Source organism: Schistocerca serialis, unplaced genomic scaffold (genome assembly GCF_023864345.2).
Source record: "Schistocerca serialis cubense isolate TAMUIC-IGC-003099 unplaced genomic scaffold, iqSchSeri2.2 HiC_scaffold_1329, whole genome shotgun sequence".
NCBI lineage: Eukaryota > Metazoa > Arthropoda > Insecta > Orthoptera > Acrididae > Schistocerca > Schistocerca serialis.
Genome location: NW_026047546.1, coordinates 152,053 through 176,046, shown reverse-complemented (window position 1 = coordinate 176,046; position 23,994 = coordinate 152,053). Strand labels below are relative to the sequence as shown.

Genomic DNA, 23,994 nt, shown 5'->3' with positions numbered 1-23,994 from the left:
AGCCGGCCGGTGTGGCCAAGCGGTTCTAAGCACTTCAGTCTGGAACCGCACTACCGCTATGGTCGCAGGTTCGAATCCTGCATCGGGCATGCATGTGTGTGATGTCCTTAGGTTAGTTAGGGTTAATTAGTTCTGAATTCTAGGGGACTGATGACCTCAGATTTTAAGTCCCATAGTACTCAGAGCCATTTGAACCATTTTTTTGATAGCAGAACAACAATCCTCAGAGAAGAATTAGCTGGACAGAAAAATTATCACAATGAAAAATTACGAATAACAAAAAAGTTTACTAATGAATTTAATGATTAACAATCCAAAAGAAATGCAATTAACAATTTACCATCTGAAACGCATTGACCTGGTCATAATTTGTATGACCCTGGGACTAAAGTAAATGAAAGATTAGAACATGGAGTTAAATGAATAAATCCGTTAGATAAAGCATGTAAGAATATGATATTTTGTATAGTGATGATAAACAAGTAGAAAAACCATGATAATGGTAAAAAACTACAAGTAGCTGCAAAAGAAAAAGCATATGCTTTAGGTTAGAGGGTCTCGGGAAAACACAAGGAGGGCTTCAGTCACAAAGGGTGCGGCTGAACACAGGAAGAATGTAGATACAGGAGCCTTCAGTATAACAGTTGTAAATTTTCGTAGTTATATTGAGAAAGTACCAGAGCTCCAAGCGCTAATAGAAAGCACTGATGCTCAAATCGTTATAGCTCAGCCGAAATTTTTGGGAAGAACTCAACGGTGTTCCAAAAGAATAGGCTAAACATGGTCAGTGGTTGGGTGTTTGTTGTTGTTAGAAGTAGTTTATCTTGTCACGAAATTGAAGTAGTTTGTTCCTGTGAGTTAGTATGGGTAAGAGGTCATTGTTGACAATCGGAATAATATAATTATTGGACCCTCCAATTAACATGATACATTTGCTAAAATGTAAAAGTAAACTAGACTTTGATTTCAAACATGTACCCGACTTATACGATTATCGTTGGTGGTGACTTTAATTTACCCTCGATATGTTGGGGAAAATACATGTTTAATTGTGGAGGCACACATAAAATATCATCCGAAATTGTGCTAAACGCACTGTCTGAAAATTATTGCGACCAGTTAGTCCATGAGCCCTCGAGAGTAGTAAATGGTAGTGAAAACACACTTGATCTCTTAGCAACAAATAATCATGAATTAATAACAAGCATCAATGCTGATACAGGGACTAGTGAACATAGGATTGTCGTACCGAGACTGAATATTGTTACCCCCAAATCCCCCAAAAATAAGCGAAAAATATACCTATTCAAAAAAGCAGATAAAAATTCACTTGACGCCTTCCTGAGAAACAATCTGCATTCCTTCCAAATTAATAATATAAGTGTAGACCAGATGTGGCTTGAATTCAAAGAAACAGTATCGGCAAAAATTGAAAGATTTATTCCAACTAAATTAAGAAACGACAGTGCTGATCCTCACTGGTACACAAAATGGGTCAGAACACTGTTGCTAAAACAACGAAACAAACATGCCAAATTTAAACAGACGCAAAATCAATAAGATTGGCGATCTTTTACAGAAGCTTGAAATTTAGTACGGAATGCTTACAACAGTTTCCAAAACGAAACTTTTTCTCGAAACCTGGCAAAAAGTCAAAAGAGAGTCTGGTCGTATATGAAGTATGGTAGCAGCAAAAAACAATCAATGCCTTCTCTGCACGCTAGCAATAAAGATATTATCGATGACAGTGCTGCCAAAACAGAGTTACTAAACACAGCCTTTCGAAATGAATTCACAAAAGAAGACGAATTAAATAGTCCACAATTCGAATCAAGAACAGCTACTAAAATGACTCATGTAGAAGTAAATATCCTCAGAGTAGTGAAGCAACTTAAATCACTTAATAAAAGCAGGTCTTCTGGTCCAGACTGTATACCAATTAGGCTCCTTACAGAGTATGCTGATGCATTAGCTCCATACTTAACAATCATATACAACCGTTCGCTCGATGAAAGATCCGTACCCAAAGACTGGAAATTTGCACAGGTCACACCAATATTCAAGAAAGGCAGTAGGAGGCATCCACTTAATTACAGGCCTATATCATTAACGTCGATATGCAGCAGGGTTTTTGGAACATATATTGTATTCGAACATTATGAATTACGGTCTATTGACACACCATCAACATGGGATTAGAAAACATCGTTCTTGTGAAACACAATTAGCTCTTTGTACGCATGAATTGTTGAGTGCTATTGACAAGGGATTTCAGATTTATTCCGTATTTCTGGATTTCCGGAAGGCTTATGACACTGTACCACACAAGTGGCATGTAGTGAAATTGTGTGCTTATAGAATAATGTCTCAGTTATGTGACCTGATTTGTGATTACCTGTCATAGAGGTCAGTTCGTAGTAATAGATGGAAAGTCAGCGAATAAAAGAGAAGTGATTTCTGGAGCTCCCCAAGGTAGTGTTATAGGTCCTTTGCTGTTCCTTATCTATATAAACGATTTGAGAGACAATCTGAATAGCCGTCTTAGGTTGTTTGCACATGACGCTGTCGTTTATCGACTAATAAAGTCATCAAAAGATCAAAACAACTTGAAAAACAATTTAGAAAAGTTATCTGAATGTTGCGAAAATTGGCATTTAAACCTAAATAACAAAAACTGTGGGGTCATCCACATGAGAGCCAGAAGGAATCCGTCAAACTTCGGTTACAAGACACATCAGTCAAACCTCAAGGCCATAAATTCAACTAAATACCTAGGAATTACAATTACAAACAACATAAATTGGTTAGGAACACATAGAAAATGTGGGGAAGGCTAATCGAAGACTGCGTTTTATTGGCAGGACACTTAGAAAATGTAACAGATGTACTAAGGAGACAGCCTACACTACACTTGCCCATCCTATCTTAGAGTACTGCTCCATGGTGTGGGATCGTTATCAGATAGAATTGACGGAGTACATCGAAAAATTTCAAAGAGGACACGTTTTGTATTAACGCGAAATATGGGAGAGAGAGTTACTGAAGATACAGGATTTGGGATGGATATCATAAAAACAAAGACGTTTTTCGTTGCGACGGAATTTTCTCACGAATTTCCAATCACTGTCTCCTCCAAACGTGAAAGCATGTTGTTGACACCGTCCTACGTAGGAGGAAACGATTACCACGATAAAATAAGGGAAATCAGAGCTCGTACAGAAAGATATAGGTGTTCATTCTTTTCGCATGCTATACGAGACTGAAATAATAGAGAATTGTGAATGTGGTTCGATGAACCTTCTACCAGGCACTTAAATGTCGTTTGCAGAGTTTCCATGTACATGTAGATGTAGGTGCTCCAGTTGGTGGAGAATTAGCTTCAACTGCAGTATGGAAAACGAAAATTAGGACTTGGATTAAATGTTGATAAAAATGAATGGGGAGTACAAAAATATTGTTTATTAATTTTTAATCTATATCAATGAATAACTTTATTATTCATTATGCTAGACATCCAAGTGGCAAAATAGAACCAAAATCAGTAAAAGTTAATTGAATAATGAATAATTAAATAATATTCATCAGCATTTAACAGATGCACAAAAACGAAGAAGAGGTAAAAAAATTGCTGGAAATTTAATTATTAGATTAGGTATTCCTATTGTGAAAAAATTGTTGAATATTTAATGAACAAAAAAGAAACGAAACATGAAGTGGATTTTTACCATTATTATTAACTTCATTCCCGTATCTAGCAACTATTGATTCACTCACTGGTGTATCTACAGCAATTGTAAAAGCAGTTATAAAGGAGAAAAGAGCTGATAAAGATTTAGAACAACAAAAGAGACATTATTTGGCAATGTAACAGAAAAGAATGCATGAAGGAAAAAAATTTCTAAGATTTAAGATAAGATAATGATTTTAATCATCATATATCTATTTTTGACATATTAGTCAGTTAAATTAAAGTTATTTATTTTCGTGGTCTGATTATGATTGACCGCATTTCGCAGTTGCTTTTATATTATGTCCCTACTTAAACTGTGATGTCCTTCCATTGACTTTATCAAATCGTAAATTTCATCGTATAGAACGTGAAACTTAGATTTCACATATCAGGCGCCAGCGATCTCTCGCCTAGGTGTAATATTTATGCGTTTCTTTTTTGAGAGGAAAGAAATCGTACGTCTGCTGTAGCTGCTCTGTCGATATTTATGAAGTTGAATGGAAACTGTTGCATACTTTTTCTCATACTTTATTTGGAAATCCTGAAAGATCTCTTACTGGTAAGCAACAAATACCTGATGATCCTTTAACGAATTTTTCGATAGATCGTTACAAGTTGTACATGCAAGCACCCTACAAACTCAGTTAAATGTTTTGCACTAATGTCTTCGTTGAAGTTTTCTACTACGCTCTTGAATCCTTCTACAGTATCTACCACCATCAAACGAATAATTTTGCTAACGTTAGACGCGCTATTTCTGCAGACGACATTTAAAGTATATGAACTGAAGTACATGAAAATAGCCAGTGTGATATTAAGTTGTTGCCAACTTAACTGAACGGGAACGCAGTTGCGGGAATAACAAATCGGGGAATAAGAAGGTGTCGTACAACGCACTCTCCAACCCGTGATTAGCCTGTTCCGCGGTTAGCCATCCCTGGATTTACCACCCAAGATTGTACAACTGGCCCATAAAACATCAAAACGGGCCGCCATTTTCGTACGGCATCTGCTTACCTCGTTTTAACTGCGATGAATTCAAGGTAAACGAGTCTACATTATTTAATCGCGATTATTTCCCGCATTTAACTTAAAACGAGGGTGGTGTACTACAATTTTTGAAAGGCCGATTTTTTCGGTTAACTTTTAATCGACCTTGATGTAATCGACAACAAGTGTCGACAATCGAATTGTACACTGTTGAGTGTTGACGTTTGAAAATTTCAGCGCGAGTTGAAAGAGGAAATCAGCGTGACGTTCAGTGAGCTAGTGTTAACTGAGCTGCGTATAGAATGGAAGAATTTCAATTAAAGGTAGTCAGTTGGAGAGCAGGGCTTGGTCTTCCTCCACCTGATAGTGAAACATTGCGAAGGTTTGAGCTATTCAATTAAATCCGCTTTTCCTGACAGCCACCTGTAACCATAGTGCTATTTTTTCGTTTTCTCGCTGGATTATTGCTGAATACTTCATTTCATTATTGTAACGAAAACATAATGTAATATAATAATCATAACGTTTGGGACCTACTTGACCGCGCCATGTACAACTAGTGGCATTTTATGGTTTAGTTTTACCTTTTCTTATTGTTTGTATTACGTTTTGTCGTCCAGAATAGCTCCTTTTTGCGCTCATACGATCAAACTGTAATGGTCTCATTGGATTTTTGTGCCAGGACGTGTACCCTGAAGCGCAATTTCTGCCCGTTCAATTTCTATGTACAGTATTTTCATTCCTAAATGCGATTTCAAACTAATAATGTTATTTTCGTTTTTCACATTGGATTTCTTAAGTGCCTTCAGCCCCATATAGACAGACTGGTTTTGTGGCTGTATTGTAGTGCCTCAGTTTTGTTTATTTTGATATGCATATTTTTTTTTTTTTTTGTCACGGATGTCATTTGTTAGCCAGAAAGCTGTCACTGAATAGTTTAACATATGTATTTGGGTTGAGAATCACTCTTGAATTTGACTGGTTCATCAATTTTAAACTGTAATTTCAGTTTTCGCCACTTTCGGATTACTTTTTCTCATAAACTTTTTTAAAATCTATAAAGATACCTTCTTATTATAAATATTTTGATGTGAAAATTAGTTTCATAGCTAAAATTTGTTTTAGACAAAATCCGTTTGGTCTGGAATTTTCTTGATACTCTACGAATTTGAATTCAGATTGTGGTGGTGGTGGTGGTGGTGGTGTGTGTGTACTAATACAATTTTGTATGGCACAAACTGAAGGCCCGTCTAAAGGTATTATTGGTTATGGTTCTTTTTTATGTAGTGGATGTATCAGTGCAGTTTTCCAGTTTGTATGGTTTTCTGTCAGATATTTTGCATGATCACTGTAATTTTCTTTCAAAATTTTTGTGGGAGGTTTTAGGACTTCTGCAACAGTGTTCCGTCCTAACCAAATGCTTATTTTTAACCTCTTGTCCAGCAGTTTCCCCGTCATTTGATGCGTGTGAACCTGAATTGGTTTTTAGAATTTCTGATAGAAATCTTTCTTTGGGTTTAGGGCAGTTTGGAAGTTTTTTAAATTATTTATTTCTTGGTTATTTGCCAAGTGTGCACTTTCTTTCATGAAACAGTTTTTGGGGCTGGTATCCATTTAGCTTTGTTTTAAGTGTTTCATGTAAGAATCCCTGTTTTTTTTGTAAGCCTGAAGATCACTTCTCATAATGTCTTTTTGTTCAATTTTCAAGCTGCTTGGAGTTGCTTGGCACTTTTTTTTTCCAAGTTATTATTTCATGATTTGAATCCCCTTTGTCAAGATTTTACTGCTTGCACAGTCTTTGTTCCACCATTGATGTCTCTTTCCATCTTTGTAGAGGAATTTGAGTTTATGCAGTTTCGATAAGTTTCTGTTGAGATTTCTTTGGAGTTCTGTGCTTGTGTTTTGAGTTCATTTGCTAATAGCATTGCTTGGAGTTAATCAGTATCATGTTTGGTATTACCTGTATGTGTTTGCTGAGCTTTTGAGGCTTTAAATTTAGTTTCACTGTGGTTAGGTAGTGATCTGTAAATATTTGGACATGTGTGTACTTGTAGATATCTAAAATCCCCTTGTGATGTGGCTATGAGATTGTGATATGATCAGTACGGATTTCGACTAAATTCTTGTCGGGTGATAGCAATGTTTTTTGTTTTTTTTTGAAATGTGTTGACAGTTTTGTGGTTAAAATTTCTACACAGTTAGACAAGTATCCATTTTGCTTGTTCCATTTGTGCACAAGGAAGTCGCAAATTATTTCCTTGCATTTTCTCTTGCACTAACTAATCATTAAAATACTCTGTCAAAATTTTCCCATGATTTTGTGGAATTTTAGAGATTAATTTTTCTATCACACCCCCATCGCATGTTTACTTTTCTGTCCCCTCCCCCCTGGCTGATTTACATTAATTACTGTTTAAATTTTATTTGCACATTCAAAGTAAATTGTCATTAATTTTGTTCTTCACTTTGATTATGGATCTCTGAATGTCTTATGAAACCGGTAAAACAATCTACCACATGGGGTATATTGATTGGTGTTATTTTGCCTTTTTTGCTTTTTGAATAGTCTGCAATTTCCAAAATCCATGCTACGTGGTTTCATTCTCACTTTGCAATCGTGTTTCTAGCATGGTTAAAATTTGACTTTTCTTAACTGTTTCTCCTAATTTGTAGAGCTTTCTTGGATTTAGGAGTGAAGTAATGTTGATTGTACCAAAGAAAGTTTTGAATTTGGCCTGAGCAGACCCGAGAATTCAGATGTCTTCTGATTTGGGAACCTGATGATTGACTATTCTAGACTACTGTATATTTATCCACGTGTAGACAATGTAAGTTGTATGTATGTCATAAATATGTGCCCAAGTACACACAGTTACATAAATAGGTCTGCAATATTTGCTCTGTTACATGTTTGTACAGCATTTTTCACTATTCAATTGAATGTATTGCAAAAGCCCTCAGTCATAGTAGTTACAATAGTACAGTTGTCTATATAATTTACATATTTCAGGTAATCCTGAAGTTTCAAAACTGCTATTTAATGAATAATTTTGAGTGTAAAGTTTTACTGGAGGTGTATATTTCATGTTTGTCTTCGATCACTTAATTGCATAACTCTATTTCACTATACAGCACAAGATTTTATTTTCTTTCCTGCTGAGGTGTAACTGGTGGCTGCATCTGTTTCCATGTTCATGTAAAGACCTATTTCTTTGGTGCTTGTCCGTCTCTTTATGTAGGACATTGTTTGCAAACTATTCACTTGGAACAGTAAAGATTCCTTAGTGTATAAAAAATTCAGTACAGTGAGTTCTCTTCCCACTTTGTTGTAATGTCTATAGCCTCTTATTGCAGCTTAGATGTTGTTACTATGTTCAGTACATTTGTTTCCTGGAATATTTTCCATAAATAGACAGAATTGACAATCCAATATCTGTTTTAATGTGTAAGCTACTGCTCACTTGAATTATTATTACTGAAACTACATAGCATACTGATGTTAGTTGCTTCAGAGGACTGTAAATTGAGGGTCGACAGAAGCGTCCGATCCCACGCATCGGCTTTGACCCATGACGTAAGGGTGCTGTGGTGTGTGACGTCATGACGGTGTGGAGTTTGGTTTGTGAGTGTGGTGTGTTTGTAGATGTCGTCGTGTTGTGGTTTGTTGTGCCCTCTGGTTGTATGTTCTGGGCTTTCGTTTGTGTGGTGTAATGGGCTCAGTTTGCTCTTGCTCATTATACAGAATTGTTAGTGTTGGCTGTGTTTGTAGTGGAATTCGTTTCAGAGAGTTAACGATTTAGTGGTTTTGTGTGAAGGTTAATTTAGTGTTGTTCACTGTAGGTCGTGTGGTAATTTGAGTTAAATCGGTTGTTGTTTTTGTTGAGGAATAGACATTATGGATAAAATTAATAGTGCGCATCTGAGGGAAATGATGGGAAACACTGCTTTGGAACTGATAGTTTTTGCAGCTGTTTGGTTGAATTGCCAGGGTCGTGATGTGCTCTATTTGTAGCGAAGAAATGAAGTTAGCTAAAGTTCTGGCATCTCGGACCAGGGATGGTTATATGTGGCACTGTCGAAACGATGACATTTGGCGTTCCATACGGTGTGGTTCCTGGTTCGAGAAGTCTAGGTTGGGCATGCGCGAGATTGTACTGGTGACTTATTATTTTTGTTATAGATCATCACACAGTTTTTGCACGCATGAGACTGTTGTGAGTGAGAGGAGTGTGCTTGATTCGTTTTCTTTTTGCCGTGAAGTGTGTTCATAGTTTATTAAGTACAGGGGTTAGCTGGGGGGGGGGGGGGCATGGGGTTGATGTGGAGGTGGAAGAAGAGTCGCAGTTTGGGAAAAGGAAGTGTGGGAGGGGTAAGTCTGTAGTTGGTGTCTGGGTGTGGGGGGCTGTTGTTACGGTGCGGGGGAGGGGGGGGGGGTAGGTGTTCTGAATGTGTTTTTAGGGTTGTGGAAGGGAGGTCTAAGGCGGAATTAGTGGGATTAATTGGGGGGTACATAGAACAGGGGTCCACAGTAGTTTCAGATGCATTTTCTTGATACAAGGGGTTGGGTGAGAGGGGATTCAATCATTTAGTCATTAACCATAGCTTAGAGTTCAAAAATTATGAAATGGGGGCTTGGACAAATACAATAGAGGGGATGTGGGGGGGGGGGGGGGGGGACTGTTAAGTCAGTTGTTTGGGGGGGGGGGGGGTGCTCTTCCAAACTTCAGTCTCATTTAGATGAGTACTGTTGGCGAAAGAGTGTCCCTGAGGGCTATTGTGTTTTTCGGGTTTTTTTAAAGGGCTGTTAGTAAAATGTATAGGCCTAAAGTGGTTGATTAGGGTGGTTTGGGTAGGTAGGTAGGTGGGTGGGTGGCTGCGGCTCAGTATGGGGTGGATGGTGTTAGTGTTTGTGAGGGGGCGGGGTGTGTGTTGATTAATGTTTTAGTTTGGAGGATCTATTTTGTTGAAGTTTTTGTTGAGTTGTAGTGTGTGATTGAGATTTTTTTATGTTGCAGTTGTTTTTTTAATGGGTTTTTTATTTTGAGGTGAGGGGGAGGTTGGGTTGGTTGGGGGGTTGAGCTGTGGGTGGGTCAGGTCTTTCTTTTGGTTGAGTATTTTTTAGTTAGTTTGTTTGTGTGTTTGTTTGTGTGTGTGTGTGTGTGTGTGTGTGTGTGTGTGTGTGTGTGTGTGTGTGTGTGTTGGATTGTGGTGGCCAACCTAGTTTGTGGCGCCGGAACTTTTTTGTGGTAAGCTTTTATTTTTTTGTTGCTAGTGTGTGTTGGTGTCGAAGGAAGTGTTTTATTGAAATGTGTGGCTGTGAATGTTGGTATTGGTATGGGGAGATGTTTTTGGGTTATATAGGTCAAGTCAGTGTTTGATCATAATTTATGGGATCGGGAGATGTTTTTGAGCTATATAGGTGAAGGGAAGCATTTGATCCTAGTTTATGGGATCGGGAGCTGCTGTTGAGCTATATAGGTCAAGGGAAGTGCCCAATTCCAGTTGATATTGGGGAGTTTTGCGTGGTATTGTATGGGGGTGTGTGTCTAAATTTGCTTATATTTAGTTTGTCCCCACCCAAAAACCCCCAATTTCCCGTGCTTGTCCCATTAGTGTCATTAGGCTTTTTGTGGAACGTGTGTGTGGGTTTTTTTTGTTTTTTTTTCGATGCATTTTCGCCTTCATTATGTGTATGTAACGACTTTATACGCACCGTATTGGAATCGTGGTTTATAGTCGTTTCAGTCATATTTGTGACGTCATGGGTCATAGCAGATGGGCGGGATCGGACGCTTCCGTATTTCCTAAATTGATAATTTCCTATTACCTTTGGATCAGCATACATCCATAAAAAATCTTGTTCGTGATAAACATTCTGCAATCTCAACTTACACTTTGTGTTTCTGTACATCTCAAAATTCCATATGTTGCTTATATGTACTTCCTCATAATAAGCCAGAATTATGTACATATTCTAATCAGTTTTATTTTTTGTTATATCTCTTTGAGCCAGAACTGGCTGCAAAATGAAAATAAAGACTGAAACAGACCTGTTGGTTTCTTGGTGCTGAATATGTTGGATAAATTTATTTATTGCTGATGAGATGTTCACTGTATGAAATTTATTTACAATTTCATATATATCCCAAGTGGGTTAGTGTGTGATAGAGTACATACCCCTACCCCAAACCAAAAATCAACACAGTGTAATAGCGTAGCAAGAGGTCTCGGTTTTTTCGCAAGGTGTTAATCTGGTTAAGAGTTGATGTAGCCAACAAAGTTGAAAGCTAAATATAGGTATTTGTGCATGTGGCTATGTAGCATAGCCCAATGTTTGTGCTATATTTAAAATACTGTGCCCTGTTTATCATAAATTTTGTCATGAAAACTGAAATTGTATGATAAATTCAGAAAACCTGCTTTAGGTAATGGGCAGGCTTTAGAGTACTTCGATACATTGTATACATGTCTTGTGTATTAACTACAAAAAACATAGGGGGGAGGGAGGTGGTACTCCATAACTTTCACCCACGATTGTGATAAAACATGGTTGTAGACCACAGCATTTTTCATGACTAACTACACATAAAGTACAATATACAATATCATTTGTGATATAAGTGAGTGATACATAAGTTTTTAGTTGAATACGCAGCAGTATATAAGATGGCTCATTCTAACTGAAAGATAACTAGGTCAGATGCTGTATGAAGTTGAAGCTGAGTCCTGTTTGAAATTATTATATCATCATAAAAAAGTAATAATGCTTTCAGTAAAAAAACATGTTTCAACAGATTTTTGTGAATAAAACAGTCTTCGCTGCTTAACATTTCTTCCTTTATAATACTTTTTCGCTTCTGCCATCATCAGATCTGCAATTCAGACTATATGCGCATAAAGAATGACAAGTGTTCATTACTCAAGGTAAATAATTAAAAGTTAAATAATTGTAAAAAGCTAATGCACCAAATCTTAGAATTTGTAAAACAAGGTTCAATTCGGCATCAAAAATATATGCCTAATTGGGGTGTTAATTACAATCTTTGCAAAAATTGTATAAAAATGTAAGTTCTGAGGGGCAACATCCCTACACTGCCACAAACTGTCAGCTGGAACTTAATATATTTATTTCATTTTATGACCCAAGATAGTCCCCTGATTACCATTTGTTTTTGATGTTGAATTTTGCAAGTTGTAAGGTTTGTGGAATCAGGTTTTTACACTACTGGCCATTAAAATTGCTTCACCACAAAGATGACGTGCTACAGACGTGAAATTTAACTGACAGGAAGAAGATGCTGTTGTTTTTGTTATGGTCTTCAGTCCTGAGACTGGTTTGATGCAGCTCTCCATGCTACTCTATCCTGTGCAAGCTTCATCATCTCCCAGTACCTACTGCAACCTACATCCTTCTGAATCTGCTTGGTGTATTCATCTCTTGGTCTCCCTCTACGAGTTTTATCCTCCACGCTGCCCTTCAATACTAAATTGGTGATCCCTTGATGCCTCAGGACATGTCCTACCAACCGATCCCTTCTTCTAGTCAAGTTGTGCCACAAACTTCTCTTCTCCACAATCCTCTGCAACACCTCCTCATTAGTTATGTGATCTACCCATCTAATCTACAGCATTCTTCTGTAGTACCACATTTAGAAAGCTTCTATTCTCTTCTTGTCTAAACTATTTATCGTCCCTGTTTCACTTCCATACATGGCTACACTCCATACAAATACTTTCAGAAACGACTTCCTGACACTTAAATCTATACTCGGTGTTAACAAATTTCTCTTCTTCAGAAACGCTTTCCTTCCCATTGCCAGTCTACATTTTATATCCTCTCTACTTCGACCATCATCAGTTATTTTGCTCCCCAAATAGCAAAACTCATTTGCTACTATAAGCATCTCATTTCCTAATCTAATTCCCGCAGCATCACCTGATTAATTCGACACCATTCCATTATCCTCATTTTGCTTTTGTTAATGTTCATCTTATACCCTCCTTTCATGTCACTGTCCATTCTGCTCAGCTGCTCTTCAAAGTCCTTTGCTGTCTCTGACAGAATTACAATGTCATCGGTGAACCTCAAAGTTTTTATTTCTTCTCCGTGGATTTTGAGTCCTACTCCAAATTTTTCTTTTGTTTCCTTCACTGCTTGCTCAATATACTGATTGAATAACATCGGGGAGAGGCTACAACCCTGTCTCACTCCCTTCCCAACCACTGCTTCCCTTTCATGTCCCTCGACTCTTATAACTGCCATCTGGTTTCTGTACAAATTGTAAATAGCTTTTCGCTCCCTATATTTTACCCCTGCCACCTTCAGTATTTGAAAGAGAGTATTCCAGTCAACATTGTCAAAAGCTTTCTCTAAGTCTACAAATGCTAGAAACGTAGGTTTGCCTTTTCTTAATCTTTCTTCTAAGATAAGTCGTAAGGTCAGTATTGCCTCACGTGTTCCAATATTTCTACGCAACCAAACTGATCTTCCCCTAGGTCGGCTTCTACTCGATTTTCCATTCATCTGTAAAGAATTTGCGTTAGTATTTTGCAGCCGTGACTTATTAAACTGATAGTTCGGTAATTTTCACATCTGTCAACACCTGCTTTCTTTGGGATTGGAATTATTATGTTCTTCTTGAAGTCTGAGAGTATTTCGCCTCTCTCATACATCTTGCTCACCAGATGGTAGAGTTTTGTCACGGCTGGCTCTCCCAAGGCTATCAGTGGTTCTAATGGAATGTTGTCTAACCCCGGGACCTTGTTTCGATTCAGGTCTTTCAGTGCTCTGTCAAACTCTTCACGCAGTATCGTATCTCCAATTTCATCTTCATCTACATCCTCTTCAATTTCCATGATATTGTCCTCAAGTACATCGCCCTTGTATAGACCCTCTATAAACTCCTTCCACCTTTCTGCTTTCCCTTCTTTGCTTCCCCCCAGGGGGTCCACAACTCTTTCGTGGATACGTGCGTGGCGAGCACGGGGCCCCGAGCCATTGCAGCCTTCTTTCTCTACCGGGCTGCATTTCCTTTCCCTTCCCCTCCTTTCCCCTCCATACCCCTTTCCCCTCGCCCTCTCCTCTCTCTCTATTGGTGTCCTTGCTTATGTTGGCCCCCGCTATCCTCCTGGTTCTGTTGGTTTTACACTCCGGCTTTTTTTGCATAATCATCTCCTCCTTTTGGCGTTCCTTGGTCCCCCTCTGGGGTTTGACCTTCATTCCAAAATTTCTCTTCCGTAGTGTGAGCCATTTGGGGAAGAGCACCTTACCTAGTGTCTCCGACGTGTGCCCTCATAGTACATTCCACCTTTTCTTTTACGTCGTTGTCTGATGCTAGGGTGCATAGCCAGCACGGTAGCCAGCCCGTGTGGTGGGGTCGCTATGTACCCTTTTGGTTGAGCCCCCTGAACACACAGGGATCACACTTCTGATACCTGAGCTGTGACCTCCTCATGCATGCCTTGGAGTGGTTGCTCGTCATCCTGGAGCATCGGAACTCCCGGCAATGGCCGCCGTGCCAGACGGCCCTTGCTGTGGCTGGGTGGCGCCCGTGAGGAGAGCCCCTGATCGGAGTGGGTGGTATCAGGGCGGACGCTATGCAGATGAAACGCATACGGGTCCAAAACTCTGGCCGCTCTTCTGCGGCCGTCTCTCTGCGTGGTACTGATTCCTCAAGTGCTGCTTCTCTTGCCCCTTCGGCCTTTCCTTCCGTGGCTACCCCCTGGGAGGAGGGTCAGGCGCGTCGTCTAGGGGCAAAACCTTTCCCCCGTTATCTAGTTTGCACCAGGACTGATGGAGATACTTTCACCAGTGTCAAACCTTTATTCTTTGTGGAACACATTGAAGACAAGTTCGGCGAAGTGGACTCCCTGAGCAAGATGCGGTCGGGTTCGTTACTGATAAAAACTGCTTCGGCTGCCCAATCTGCGGCCCTTCGTGCCTGTACCCATCTTGGCACAATTCCCGTGTCCATTACCCCTCACCAGTCTCTAAATATGGTACAAGGTGTGATTTTTCACAGAGACCTCATCCTTCAAACTGATGAGGAACTTCGGGACAATCTCGGACGGCGGGGTGTTCACTTTGTTCGGCGTGTTCAGAAGGGTCCTAAAGATAATCGTATTGATACTGGTGCCTTTATCCTGGCCTTTGAAGGGGATACCCTTCCTGAGAAAGTTAAGATTATGGTCTATCGCTGTGATGTGAAGCCGTACATCCCACCTCCTATGCGGTGTTTTAAGTGCTTGCGTTTTGGCCACATGTCTTCTCGCTGTACCCAGGACCCTCTCTGTGGTGACTGTGGACGTCCACTCCATGAGGGGAGTCCCTGTGTTCCCCCTCCTGTATGTGTAAATTGTCATGGTAGTCATTCTCCTCGTTCAGCAGATTGCCCAGTCTATAAGAAAGAAAAAAAGATACAGGAGTATAAGTCTCTTGATCGTTTAAGCTACACAGAGGCCCGTAAGAAATACGCACGATTGCACCCTGTGTCCATGACATCTAGTTACGCCTTGGTTACATCTTCATCCCTTCCTCCCCCTTCCTTACCCCCATCCCGGACCCCTCTCCTTCCCCCCTCCCCTGCGGCTCCCACACCTTCTCCTCTGGGCGCTGCTCCCCCTCCCCAGCCGGAGAAGTGTCCCACTCCTTCGGCGTCTGCCGGTCAAGGGCGCCTCTCCCGGGATGCCCCTTCCCGGCACCTTCCAGGTCAAAGGTCTGCTGCAGCGCGGCGACCGCGAGAGCCGCGGTCTATCGGCCCCCCGGTCGCCCGGTCTCTTTCTGTTCCTGATCTTGCTGCAGCTGGCTCCATTATGCCACACAGCCCTCCTCGATCTCAGCCTGAAAAGAAGAAGAAACATAAGTCCCGGGACAAAGAGCCTCTGGTGTCACCGGAGGTCCCTTCCCCGGCTTCACAACCGGATTCTGACCTGTCGTTTATGGATGTCGCCCCCTCCTTGTCGGTGACGGGTGGGGACCCGGCGGTATGACTGGATTTAGCGTGTTCAGCCCTCATTTAAACCATCGTTCTGTGGTTCTCCAATGGAATTGTAATGGCTACTATCGTCACCTTCCGGAATTGAAATCCCTTCTTTCGTCCTACTCAGCAGCTTGTGTGGTTCTCCAGGAATCTCATTTTACTGATGCTCACTCACCGACCCTCCGTGGGTTCCGTGTTTTCTGTCGAAATCGGGTCGGACCCTTGCGGGCTTCTGGTGGCGTTTGTACGTTGGTCCGTACAGACATTGCTAGCACGTGGATTCCTCTCCACACTACATTGGAAGCGGTTGCTGTTAGGGTCCACTTAGACTCTGCAGTCACAGTATGCAATCTTTATCTCCCTCCTGACAGGACTCTTACACCTGCTGCCTTAACTACCCTTCTTCAGCAACTTCCTCCTCCCTTCCTCCTCCTTGGGGATTTTAATGCTCATCATCCTTTGTGGGGCAGTGCCTTTCCATCTAGACGAGGTCTTCTTATAGACCAATTTATTGCAGACCACGACCTGTGCCTTCTTAATGATGGCTCCCCTACACATTTCAGTGCTGGTCATGGTACCTTTTCTGCCATTGATCTTTCTCTTTCTTCTCCCTCTCTCCTCCCTTCATTACACTGGTCGCCACACGACGACCTTTGTGATAGTGACCATTTCCCGTTGATTATCACGCTCCCTTCCCGCTCCCCGATGGACAGGTTACCTCGTTGGTCTTTCCACCGCGCCGATTGGCCTCTATATACTGCACAGGTCGAGTTTTCTCCCTCTTTGTCGGGTTGTATTGATGACGTCCTACGTGACGTGTCTGCCGTGATTGTTCGCGCTGCTAACCTTGCTGTCCCGCGCTCATCTGGACAATTTCGTCGTCGGCAAGTCCCGTGGTGGAGTACGGCCATTGCCATTGCCATCCGTGATCGCCGTCGAGCTTTGCAACACTTTAAGAGGCACCCATCTGTAGCCAGCCTTTCTACCTTTAAGCGCCTTCGCGCTAAAGCCCGTTATTTAATCAAACAGAGCAAACGGATATGTTGGGAACGATTCGTTTCTTCCCTTGGTTCCACTGTCCCTCTGTCACGGGTATGGGCTACACTTCGCTCTCTCCAAGGTTGCCATCGGCAGTCCACCCTCCCAGGCCTTCACCTCCCAGATGGCATTTGTACGGACCCATTAGTTCTCGCAGAACATCTTGCGACCCATTTTGCAGTGGCATCAGCGTCGGCCTCCTATCCAGCTGCTTTCCTTCATCAAAAACAGCAGGCTGAAGCTGTCACCTTATGTTTCACCACTTGTGAGTCAGAATCTTACAACGAACCTTTCACTGAATGGGAATTTCTTTCTGCTCTATCTTCTTCTCATGATACGGCCCCTGGCCCAGATTCCATTCATAACCAGCTGCTTCAACATCTCAGTGCTCCACAACGGCACCATCTTCTTCAGGTGTTTAACCGTATCTGGCTCCAGGGTGACTTCCCTTCTCAGTGGAGGGATAGCATTGTGGTTCCTGTCCTTAAGCCTGGTCAGAACCCCCTATCTGTTGACAGCTATCGGCCAATTAGTTTGACCAACGTTGGTTGTAAGTTACTTGAACGGCTGGTAGCCCGTCGGCTCACTTGGGTCCTCGAATCTCGGGATCTATTGTCCCCTTACCAGTGTGGCTTTCGAGAGGGACGATCTCCAATCGATCATTTGCTTCGCTTGGAATCCGCAGTTCGGCAGGCTTTTTCCCAGCGCCGCCATTTGGTTGCAGTGTTTTTTGACCTTCGCAAGGCCTATGACACGGCCTGGCGCCATCACATCTTACTAACCCTTCATCAATGGGGTCTTCGGGGCCCACTCCCGATTTTTATCCGCCAGTTCCTGATCCATCGGTCATTCAGAGTTCGAGTTGGTACTGCTTTTAGTTCTCCACGGACCCAGGAGACGGGCATCCCACAAGGTTCTGTCTTGAGTGTCCTTCTTTTCCTCATTGCTATTGATGGACTTGTGGCCTCTGTCGGTCCCTTGGTCGCCCCTGCCCTGTATGTGGATGATTTCTGCATTTGGGTTAGTTCCTCCTCGATGCCATCTGCAGAACGGCAGCTCCAGGTGGCTATACGGCGTGCCTCTGCATGGACCCTCTCACACGGGTTTCAATTCTCTCCTTTAAAATCGCGGGTGGTCCACTTCTGTCGCCGTACTACGGTCCACCCTGATCCAGAGCTCTATCTCGCTGCACAAAGATTGCCTGTGGTTCCACAGTTTCGTTTCCTAGGTCTTCTTTTCGACAACAAGCTCACTTGGCTGCCCCATATCAGACTCCTGAAGGTAGGATGTTTCCGTAAACTCAATGTCCTTCGCTTCCTTGCCCACTCCTCTTGGGGTGCGGACCGTTCCCTCCTCCTCCGTCTTTATCGTGCTCTAGTTCTGTCACGTTTGGACTATGGTTGTCAAGTTTATGGTTCAGCTGCTCCTTCCACGCTGCACGTGCTGGATCCAGTCCACCATCGTGGTATCCGTTTGGCCACCGGTGCATTCCCTACTAGCCCTGTTGATAGTCTCCTGGTTGAAGCTGGGATCCCCCCCCTTTCTGTTCGGCGGTCCCAGCTTCTGGTGTCTTATGCCCTTACTATCCGTTCTTCTCCCGCTCATCCTTCCTATTCTATCCTATTCCCAGACCATGCACGTCGCCCGCCTGACTCCCGCCCTCGGGCGGGTTTACCGGTTGGGCTGCGCCTTGCGTCTCTTACCCGTGATTTTCGGCTTCCTTCTTTGTCCTGTCTTCCTCGCTCCCTCCCCTCCACCCCTCCTTGGTTAGTTCCTCGGCCTCGAATTCGGATGGATCTCCGCCGCGGTCCGAAAGATTCCATCCCCCCGGTGGTGTTCCGTTCCTTTTTCCGCCAAATTTTATGGGAGTTTCGGGATGCTGTTGTTTTTTACACTGATGGCTCTAAATCTGCTGATCATGTTGGGTATGCCTTCACGTCCTTTGTTGGAACGGAAAATCATCTACTGCCACCCTCATGTGGGGTGTTTACTGCGGAATTGATGGCAATTTCCCGGGCCCTTACCTTTATTAAACAATCCCAACACACCCGCGTTTTGTTATGTACAGACTCGTTGAGTGGCCTTCTTGCTATTGACCGGTGTTTTTCACGCCATCCCTTGGTCTCTGCCATCCATGACCATCTCGCTGATCTTCACCGTGCTGCTTGTTCCATTGATTTCCTATGGGTCCCGGGCCATGTGGGTATCCCGGGTAATGAGCTCGCTGATCGTTTGGCTGGGGGAGCAGTTACTTACCCCCCGTTTTCTGTAACCCCTCCTGCAGCGGATTTACGGCTTCACATCAAATCCCACTTTGCACAGTCATGGGCCAATTCTTGGAAGGCTACTCCACTGTCTAATAAACTTCGTGCCATTAAGGTGAATCCAGGCCCATGGCGTTCTTCCTTTAGCCTCTCCCGCAAGGACTCGACCACACTGTGTCGTCTCCGCATTGGCCATACCAGGCTGACCCATGGTTTCCTTTTGCGTGATGAGCCACCCCCGCTATGTGGTTGTGGAGCCTTCCAGTCAGTGGCCCACATTTTGGTTGAATGCCCCCTTCTTTTGGCTCTGCGTGCTAAGTACAGACTCCCCCACACTTTACCTTTGATGTTGGCTGACGATTCCCGGATGGTCTCTCTGGTTCTAGGTTTCCTCCGGGAGAGTGGTTTTTATTCTCAGTTTTAAAGTTTTTAATCTCCCTCTGGTGTTGGGGCAGGGCGGTGAGTGTTTGGGTGTCACACACTGTAGGCAGTGTTCAGAGATTCCCGATTCACCTCCCTGACCGGAATCCTCTTTTCTTTCCCTTTTACTCTGTTTTTACCCCTTCTTTTAAGGCTTGGTTAGTTTTTCTATTCCCATACGTACTTTCTGCATTATAGCAGTTGTACCTTTTAAGTCACAGGTGGTCTTGCCTATGCTGCTTCAGCATAGTGTTGGGTCCGTTCTCTTGCCAACTTCCCTCATTTGTTTTTACTAATTACAACGTAACTGCCCTTCTACGTTTCCCCTTTTTCCATTTTTTTTTTTTCTGACTATCCTGAGATGTCCCGTTAGCAGAATGGAGTCTATTTGAAACAAGGGACTGATGACCTTGCTGTTTGGTCCCTTTAACCTCAAACAACCAACCAACCAACCAACCTTCTTTGCTTAGTACTGGGTTTCCATTTGAGCTCTTAATATTCATACAAGTGGTTCTCTTTTCTCCAAAGGTCTCTTTAATTTTCCTGTAGGCAGTATCTATCTTACCCCTAGTGAGATAAGCCTCTACATCCTTACATTTATCCTCTAGCCATCCCTGCTTTGCCATTTTGCACTGCCTGTAGATCTCATTTTTGAGACGTTTGTATTCCTTTTTGCCTGCTTCATTTAGTGCATTTTTATATTTTCTCCTTTCATCAATTAAATTCAATATTTCTTCTGTTATCCAAGGATTTCTACTAGCCCTCGTCTTTTTACCTACTTGATCCTCTGCTGCCTTCACTACTTCATCCCTCAAAGCTACCCATTCTTCTTCTACTGTATTTCTTTCCCCCATTCCTGTCAATTGTTCCCTTATGCTCTCCCTGAAACTCTGTACAACCTCTGGTTCTTGCAGTTTATCCATGTCCCATCTCCTTAAATTCCCACCTTTTTGCAGTTTTTCCAGTTTTAATCTACAGTTCATAACCAATAGATTGTGGTCAGAGCCCACATCTGCCCCTGGAAATACCTTACAATTTAAAACCTGGTTCCTACATCTCTGTCTTACCATTATATAATCTATCTGATACCTTTTAGTATCTCCAGGGTTCTTCCATGTATACAACTTTCTTTCATGATTCTTGAACCAAGTGTTAGCTATGATTAAGTTATGCTCTGCGCAAAATTCTACCAGACGGCTTCCTCTTTCATTTCTTACCCCCAATCCATATTCACCTTCTACGTTTCCTTTTCTCCCTTTTCCTACTACTGAATTCGAATCACCCATGACTAATAAATTTTTGTCTCCCTTCACTATCTGAATAATTTATTTTATTTCGTCATACATGTCTTCAATTTCTTCGTCATCTGCAGAGCTAGTTGGCATATAAACTTGTACTACTCTAGTAGACGTGGGCTTTGTGTCTATCTGGGCCACAATAATGCGTTCACTATGCTGTTTGTAGTAGCTTACTCGCATTCCTATTTTTTTATTCATTATTAAACCTACTCCTGCATTACCCCTATATGATTTTGTATTTATAACCCTGTATTCGCCTGACCAAAAGTCTTGTTCCTCCTGCCACCGAACTTCACTAATTCCCACTATATCTAACTTTAACCTATCCATTTCCCTTTTTAAGTTTTCTAACCTACTTGCCCGATTAAGGGATCTGATATTCCATACTCCGATCCGTAGAACGCCAGTTTTCTTTCTCCTGATAACGACGTCCTCTTGCGTAGTCCCCGCTCGGAGATCCGAATGGGGGACTGTTTTACCTCCAGAATATTTTACCCAAGAGGACGCCATCATCATTTAACCATACAGTGAAGCTGCATGCCCTCGGGAAAAATTACGGCTGTAGTTTCCCCTTGCTTTCAACCGTTCGCAGTACCAGCACAGCAAGGCTGTTTTGGTTAGTGTTACAAGGCCAGATCAGTCAATCATCCAGACTGTTGCCCTTGCAAATACTGAAAAGGCTGCTACCCCTTTTCAGGAACTACACGTTTGTCTGGCCTGTCAACAGATACCCCTCCGTTGTGGTTGCACCTACGGTACGGCTATCTGTATCGCTGAGGTATGCAAGCCTCCCCACCAACGGCAAGGTCCATGGTTCATTGGGGGGAGGAAGTAGATGCTGTGATATGCAAATGATTAGCTTTTCAGAGCATTCACACAAGGTGGTCGCTAGTGGGGACACCTACAACGTGCTGACAGGAGGAAAGTTTCCAACCGATTTCTCATACACAAACATCAGTTGACCGGCGTTGCCTGCTGAAACGTTGTTGTCATGCCTCGTGTAAGGACGAGAAATGCGTACCATCACGTTTCCGAATTTGATAAAGGTCGAATTGTAGGCTATCGCGATTGCAGTTTATCGTAGCGCGACATTGCTGCTCACGTTGGTCGAGATCCAATGACTGTTAACAGAATATGGAATCGGTGAGTTCAGGAAGGTAATAAGGAACGTCGCGCTGGATCCCAACGGCCTCGTATCACTAGCAGCGGATCATACAGCCACGTCTGAATCCCTCATTTAACAGATGAAGACGTTTGCAAGACGACAACCATCTGCACGAGCAGTTCGATGACGTTTTCAGCAGTATGTACTATCAGCTCGGAGACCGTGGCTGTGGTTACGCTTGACGCTGCATCAGAGACAGGAGTGCCTGCGTTGGTGTACTCGACGACGAACCTTTGTGCACGAATGGCAAAACGTTATTTTTTCGGATGAATCCAGATTTTGTTTACAGCATCATGATGGTTGTATCCATGTTTGGCGACATCGCGGTGAACGCACATTTGTCATTGCCATACTGGCATATCACCCAGTGTGATTGTATGGGTTGCCATTGGTTACACGTCTCGGTCACCTGTTATGCGCATTGACGGCACTTTGAACAGTGGACGTTACATTTCAGATGTGTTACGACCTGTGGCTCTACCCTTCATTCGATCCCTGTGAAACCCTACATTTCAGCAGGATAATGCATGACTGCATGTTGCAGGTCCTGTATGGGCCTTTCTCGACATAGAAAATGTTCGACTGCTGCCCTGGCCGGCACATTCTCCAGATTTCTCACCATTTGAAAACGTGTGGTCAATGGTGGCCGAGGAACTGGCTCGTCACAATACACCAGTCACTGCTCTTGATGAACTGTGGTATTGTGTTGAAGCTGCATGGGCAGCTGTACCTGTACACGCCATCCAAGCTCTGTTTGACTCAATGCCCAGGTGTATCAAGGCCGTTATTGTGGCCTGAGGTGGTTGTTCTGGGTACTGATTTCTCAGAATCTATGCACCCAAACTGCTTGAAAATGTAATCACATGTCAGTTCTAGTATAATATATTTGTCCAATGAATACCTGTTTATCATCTGCATTTCTTCTTTGTGTAACAATTTTAATGGCCAGTAGTGTAAAATTTGTAACATCTAATATATCATCCTTGTAGCATGATATTTTATGACATGCTGTCTGTTGGCTTCTGTATCGGGTTCTTCAGCTGATGTACGATTGATAATTTTTCTGATGTTTTGCCAGTACAAGTGGCTGGCATTGTCAAAGCTTCATTCTCCATTGCTGGTGGCGGAGTGTAGTAGAGTCGAGCTCGCAGCCGTAGATTTTATGTACCTTCTGTGCTGATGTCCGAGGGCCTCTTTCCATAGTCATTTCCGGTGTGGTTCTTAGCTTGCTACGTGCAGCAGTCGTTCTGCAGCATGGGAATTCAGGATCCGTTCTGTTTGTCAGCGGTCTGTTTGTCAGTCAGCGGTCTGTTTGTCAGTCAGCGGTCTGTTTGTCAGTCAGCGGTCTGTTTGTCAGTCAGCGGTCTGTTTGTCAGTCAGCGGTCTGTTTGTCAGTCAGCGGTCTGTTTGTCAGTCAGCGGTCTGTTTGTCAGTCAGCGGTCTGTTTGTCAGTCAGCGGTCTGTTTGTCAGTCAGCGGTCTGTTTGTCAGTCAGCGGTCTGTTTGTCAGTCAGCGGTCTGTTTGTCAGTCAGCGGTCTGTTTGTCAGTCAGCGGTCTGTTTGTCAGTCAGCGGTCTGTTTGTCAGTCAGCGGTCTGTTTGTCAGTCAGCGGTCTGTTTGTCAGTCAGCGGTCTGTTTGTCAGTCAGCGGTCTGTCACGAAACCTTCAGCTACTTTCTACAATTTTTTGTAATGGACATGCAATTCTGTTCTTTTAATTTGAGTTAGTTTTTATGGTAGCAATAGCTGAAATGGCATTATAAATAAATATATTAAGTGGTGCTGATGTTTTTATTTGTGGAATATTCACAATGATCATGGACTTGTACAGGAAATTTATTTCCTGTATAGTCACTTCCAGATTGTTGCATGAGAATCTGTATCTTGAAGCTTTAACATGACAATACATGTAATCATTTGTCATTGCAATAGCAAGATGGCATGTCTGCTTAATGATGGGACATATGTGGTGCACTTGTGGTCTAGGGGTAGTACCTGTGAGTACTAATCAAACTGTCCATGGTCCCGGGTTCGAAACATGCCACCACTTCAATTTGATTAATAATCATGATTGTCAGCCAAAGACTTCCAGCATAACAAGTCACCCTCATT

The 23,994-nt window shown here is 42.5% G+C and overlaps 1 protein-coding gene across 1 annotated transcript in view; it reads left to right on the top strand.

Annotated features, from left to right (window-relative positions):
• The first annotated feature begins 4,927 nt into the window (after positions 1–4,927).
• Positions 4,928–23,994, top strand: part of LOC126439535 (uncharacterized) — an 81,534-nt gene continuing 62,467 nt past the window's right edge. Inside the window, exon 1 of the mRNA XM_050090569.1 lies at positions 4,928–5,102. Coding sequence (XP_049946526.1) covers positions 5,023–5,102 — 80 coding nt within the window. The 5' untranslated portion in view covers positions 4,928–5,022. The remainder of the gene's footprint in view (positions 5,103–23,994) is intronic.